This window comes from Anoplophora glabripennis, unplaced genomic scaffold (assembly GCF_000390285.2).
Source record: "Anoplophora glabripennis isolate ALB-LARVAE unplaced genomic scaffold, Agla_2.0 scaffold304, whole genome shotgun sequence".
NCBI lineage: Eukaryota > Metazoa > Arthropoda > Insecta > Coleoptera > Cerambycidae > Anoplophora > Anoplophora glabripennis.
In genome coordinates, this window is record NW_019416405.1 from 46,226 (window position 1) to 51,829 (window position 5,604).

The 5,604-nt window shown below is 31.1% G+C and overlaps 2 protein-coding genes across 2 annotated transcripts; both read left to right on the plus strand.

The window, feature by feature from the left end:
• The first annotated feature begins 677 nt into the window (after positions 1-677).
• On the plus strand, positions 678-3,158 carry LOC108911296 (bone morphogenetic protein 7-like). The gene is made up of 4 exons (XM_018716201.1): positions 678-910; positions 992-1,396; positions 1,621-1,786; positions 1,873-3,158. Exons 1-4 carry the CDS (start codon positions 686-688, stop codon positions 2,217-2,219), a joined length of 1,143 nt encoding a protein of 380 aa, XP_018571717.1. The 5' UTR covers positions 678-685; the 3' UTR covers positions 2,220-3,158.
• An 82-nt stretch (positions 3,159-3,240) lies between these two features.
• On the plus strand, positions 3,241-4,499 carry LOC108911297 (ubiquitin thioesterase otubain-like). Its single transcript, XM_018716202.1, has 4 exons — positions 3,241-3,448; positions 3,498-3,797; positions 3,936-4,121; positions 4,220-4,499. The coding sequence occupies exons 1-4, from the start codon at positions 3,347-3,349 to the stop codon at positions 4,436-4,438; spliced, it is 807 nt and encodes a 268-aa protein (XP_018571718.1). The 5' UTR covers positions 3,241-3,346; the 3' UTR covers positions 4,439-4,499.
• The last annotated feature ends 1,105 nt before the right edge of the window (positions 4,500-5,604 follow it).

Here is a 5,604-nt window from a genome sequence, read left to right on the forward strand (position 1 = left end):
GATGATCACCATACAGCCTTTCTCGGATCGGTAGACGCATGTTTCATTTTTCCCAAATAGAGTAATTTTTGTAATATAACGCTCTTTGATATAACATGCAAAACATTTGTCATGTCTTTATATCATGCTACTTTATATCTACTAACTAGCACACGCACTTGCTGACACAAAGTGGCCTACCAATATGTAGATACTAGACTAGTATAGTTGCTGTAGCACAGTACGTAGAACAAAATTGCTGGAACATTGCCATTAATTTAAAAATAAACTTAAACTGTAAAGCTATAAATGTATTTGCAAGAAATTTGCAAAAAAAAACTGTAATAGCTACCCGACATCTTTGCTAGGAAACATTGATTTAGCAAATTTGTTGTAAACTTATTTGCTACAATTTGTTACAATATTTTTGAAGACATCTTACATAGAATTTAATAAGATGTCTTTAATACTAGGAAAATGCTACTTTAATATGCCACTTATGATAATGAAAAAAATGTGTTTATGCAACCAACATTACACAAACAGAAAGAATGCGAATAAATGATTATCCTGTTAAAATAACTTTAAACCTTTCATTACAGCTTCCTCCATAAATTAAAAAATTAGATCTCGCGTAGGTTTCAATAAAGCTTGAAGAACAGTCATTAGACTTCATTTCCACTCATGTTAAGTGAACTAGGTCGAGATGTTCGAAATTTATATTTTGATTCTAACTGCACATTATTCTCTTTGTCAAAATGTTAACAATTCTGGAAGGTATTATTTTAGAATGGGAAAATCTAAAAATGAATTTAGAATCACAAACCGTGTATATTACTTGAATCATAACATAACTGATTATGATTACACTCATAAAGGAGTTGATAAAGTACAGTTGCAAAAATCAAATGAAGACAATTCCAATAATAATGTAAGTCGAAAGTAAATGATGATACAACTGAATAGAGATTCCGTTTAATTCTCTCATGCACTTTTGTATTTCTTCTTTCAGTATGATTCAACTTACTTTCTAGATGACGAATGGAATTTTGATCACAAAAATATAGTTAAAACTGATCTTCCTTTGTTTGTTCCTAAATTCTATGAAAAAATTACTCCTGATATGAAAACTACAACCAGAATCCTCTTCAATGTGAACAAAGGTAACTCAAATAATATAATAAAATTCAACCTGGAAAGCTTAAACAGCAATGAAACTGTATCGGATGCAGAATTTTACTTTTTCTGGCCACTTGAGAGCAGCTCAGAAATTTTTCGAGAATCTGTAGTACTCAGACTGTACCAATTTGAGAAACAAGTACAGGGAATGTTTAACGACTCAACTCTTATTGAAAATCCTGACATTCACAAACTGTTCAATGTTATTTATATTTCAAAGGCGCAGAAGGGTTGGCAAGTAAGTTGCTAAAAGTACTTAATTTACGTATTACCCATGTCATTACCTAATCCATACAATGTCAAAGTCTACTTTGTACATAATCATAACTATTAATCTAATAATTCCAAAATCTACAATATAATCTTTGTTTTATTTGTTATACTGCATATAAAAATATATATTTTATAAAAATAATATTGGTATTGCCAAATTTATCATAATCTCTTTAATACACATTGTAGGTATTTAAAATTAAGAAGCCTATTGATAACTGGTTAAATGGAGAAGATAATCTTGGATTATTATTGACCATATCCAGCTACGACGACAACAAACTTGTCTCAGTATTTAATGATACTAACGAAGGAGTTTACAGAAGTTTTGCTGTAATTACGGTCCAAAATAACGGTAAGTAATAATATAATCTATTAATTATCTTACAACCCATGTGAATCATGCTATATCTATTATTGCTACATATTTTAATATTTCAGAAACTGCGTCTACCGAGCAAAGTGCAAAGTATAAAGAAACTCAGATTAACACAAACGCACCCTCTTGTCAGAAGAAAGAGTGGACTGTTAGTTTTAAAAATCTACACTGGAACGATTTCATAATAGCTCCAGATGGATTCATGGCTTACGACTGCACTGGTAAATGTTTAAATGCACAAACTGATAATCTTAATCATGTAAAACTGCTACGCACATTTAACAAGAGACCTTCCTGCTGCGTACCAGTGGACTATTTATCTTCACCTATTATGTTTTATGATAAATGGGGGAATATTGCAATTAAGAATTACGAGAATATGATAGTGACAAAATGTGGCTGCAGATAGTTGTTTTAGGAAGTGTTATATACATATACACATTCTATATAGTATTTTTCTTGTGGTATATCTATTATCGGCCAAATGTCTAACCCTTCAATTATTATTAACTTTAGTGCACACAGTTATTATGTTATCGTTAGTTTTGTAATGCAATGCAATCGTGTGCATTGGTTTGCTAGTTGCAAGGAGTTTTAATTTCATGACTATTCACAAATTAATTTACTGATATCTTCCTGTCATTACTTTATACTAAGCTCCAGTATTGGTTTTGGGATAACAAAATTTTATTACTCTATATTCTGCAGTACAAATAAATTTTTAGATACGTATTTAAATTATGAGCGATTTTATATTCGTCAGTCTGAAATTTTTTTTAAAGAATATAATTTGCATATGTATATGTGTAACAGCTTTTTTTGAGATATTCGGGCCAATTTCTTTGTCATAAAGGTTGTCTATGTGGGGTTTGAAATAGTCCTCTAAAATACAATACGAGTGGTTTTGAATTACTGGTATATGACTTCGATATAAATGACTTAAACACACTGTACTGTGTAAAAATATTACTGTGTATAATCAGGAAATTAAATTATGGCAGCAAAATAATTAATTTTAAAACGGAATCAAATTTTAAATGATTGTTTTTCCTCGTAAGTACCTAATACCTATAGTAGGTATGTATGTGCAGTAGTAAAATATTTCTAAAATTTAGTTACACCATTACTGCAATACACCATTAATACATCAAATAATGAATAATCATACCATTTTATACTTCTCAGTAAAAATTTACTAGATTCCAGATCATAAATCTGTCTGATAAAAGTTTGAAATGTAAGAAACTTCCTATAACAATTTCATTTAATTATAGAACCATAAAGCAATTAAAATGCCATATTTGTTAAACTATAACGATAAAATGAACAATAGAATTAAACAAAAATATTTTTATATTTTTTTATCACCTTTTTCCTTTCCCTTCCGTTCCCAACTCCCAACAACAAACAAAACTGTCTGCGGTCTGCGGTCTGCGTCGAATGTCAAATGTCAAGCGTTGAAGGTCGGTTCGTTGACCATCGAATAATATTTTTTCATGAAAAAAAATCAAGTTGTTGTTTATTAACATAAATAAAATGGGAGACGAAGCTGAAACTACGAGTTGTACAACAGAAGATGGGCCCCAAATTAACCAGGACGAGTTGATATTAGCTCAACAGCGTCAAATTGAAAAGGAAGTAAGTGATTATAAAAAGTAGGTTAGGTTGAATCTTAAATTTTCTGCAGATTTCAGAAAGTATAGCGTTAGTTGGAGAATTAGAGCCTATATCTTCTTTAAATAACGAATACTCAACTGATAAGGTGTACCTGGAGAAAGTAAAAGATTTGTCTTCCAAGTATAAAAATATCCGTCGAACAAGACCCGATGGAAACTGTTTCTTTAGAGCATTTAGTTATGGAAATATTGAGAGACTGCTAGAAAACAAAGATGAATTTAATGAATTTTACAAATTAGCTGAGGACAGTAAGGATGTTCTTGTAGAACTTGGTTTCCAGCAATTCACTGTAGAAGACTTTTATGACACTGTAAGTTCATGTTCAATTTAAATTGTCAATCTATATAGAAAGTCATAGAGATGCAAATTGCCAGTTATTAATAATACAGCTAATTGTTATGTCAGAATATATTTTAACCACTAAATTTAAAAAATTTTATTTTTTCAGTATATGGAAGTCCTAAAACGCTTACGTAGCAAAGAGACTGTAGAAGAGGCTAAAAAAGAACTCCACGTATTATTTAATGAACAAGGTTTTTCTGATTACATGGTGGTTTATCTCAGATTGTTAACTAGTGGGCAGTTGCAAAAAGACCAAGACTTCTTTAGTTGCTTTATTGAGGGAAACAGAACTGTAAGAAAATTTGTTCATTTTACGCATATTTTATATTTTATGATGAATGTATTTTTTGTAAGAAGTTACCTAAATATTCAAGGCTAAATGCTTTATAGGTAGCTGATTTTTGCCATCAGGAGGTGGAACCTATGTATAAGGAAAGTGATCACATCCACATTATTGCTGCTTGCGCCGCCTTACGTGCAGGGGTAAGAGTGATTTACATGGACCGTGGCACAGGTAGATCTTGTACAGAACACGATTTACCTGAAGGGTGCACCCCAACAGTTCACTTGTTGTACCGTCCTGGACATTATGATATTTTGTACCCATAACAAGTTTATGTTTTGTATTTTGTTTTAATTTTTTGCCAATAAATCTTTGTTAAAAGAAAAATGCTTGATTTATTGATGAGGATATGAAACAAACCTAGCAACACAAGTCTAGATTGTGCCATCTCAAATATCCAATATAGTTTGCTACTGAAAAATTTGTTGATCGATTCAAATTCATTGTTTATTTGTCAGACCCCTGAAACCTAAAGAAAAAACGGTGCTTTAAAGTACTTTTTGACTTACAGTTTAAACTAGACTTGTAATATGATTTGAATATAATTATATGAATGATGAATCTGAAAAGTGGGAAAATTTGTGGAACTTTTATGTTGGCCCACCTATTTCATTGCTTTTGTACATTTTTGGTTTGTACTTATTGGCCTTGTATTTATATGGAGTACCATTTCCATAATTTTGCAATAAAAATATATAGGTTTTATTCTCACATTCTGATCTTGCCCTTATTTTAAATTATCGATAATAATCGATAGTCAAGTCGAGGACCTATCGATTGTATCAACTATAAAGTGTAGAGGGCGTGTAGAGTAGACAAGGAGTGAAAGAAAGAATAATTCAGGAGCAGGAGGAGTTCTATGACAATTGGAAAGCAGCTTCGGAGGAGCTCATATAACAATAAGCAAGTTCGGTATTAACATCTCTAGGTCTAGATGTGTTTTTGTTTTGTTCTTTTCTAATTGTAGAGCATCTAGAAACTAGATGTCAATACCGAACTTGCCTTAAGTGTATAATAGCTGTTTTCTTTTACTTATGATTTCGGAATCATAACGCGTTACGATCCGAAATCTAGCAATCTGATTGGTTTCCATCGGATCGCAACACGTTATGATTCCGAAATCATGAGTAAAAGAAAAGGGCTAATATTAAGTATTGTTTAAATACTCTATAAACATAGGTTAAGTGGAGATTCCCATAAATATTTAAATAATGGTATTACTACACTATCCATGATATATTCACAAAATTACATTGCGTTATATGAAGAAATAAGTTTAGTAGCAGTTTCTTATATTCCTTCCTCATTGCACACCATGGGCTAATTTCAGAAATATTGTTAATTTTTACGCGTGCATACTGGGAACTTCAACACCAACTTCAAATTTCAAATCAAATGATTTTAAATCAAAGAGTTCAAAGCAAAGTGGATG

Bases quoted from the DNA above. Each gene is read 5' to 3' on its own strand.
- LOC108911297 (XM_018716202.1), top strand. From the start codon at position 3,347: ATGGGAGACGAAGCTGAAACTACGAGTTGTACAACAGAAGATGGGCCC. The intron at 3,449-3,497 runs GTAAGTGATTAT...AATTTTCTGCAG, and splicing joins AGCGTCAAATTGAAAAGGAA to ATTTCAGAAAGTATAGCGTT. The intron at 4,122-4,219 runs GTAAGAAAATTT...AATGCTTTATAG, and splicing joins TTATTGAGGGAAACAGAACT to GTAGCTGATTTTTGCCATCA.
- LOC108911296 (XM_018716201.1), top strand. From the start codon at position 686: ATGTTCGAAATTTATATTTTGATTCTAACTGCACATTATTCTCTTTGT. The intron at 1,397-1,620 runs GTAAGTTGCTAA...TACACATTGTAG, and splicing joins AGGCGCAGAAGGGTTGGCAA to GTATTTAAAATTAAGAAGCC. The intron at 1,787-1,872 runs GTAAGTAATAAT...TTAATATTTCAG, and splicing joins AATTACGGTCCAAAATAACG to AAACTGCGTCTACCGAGCAA.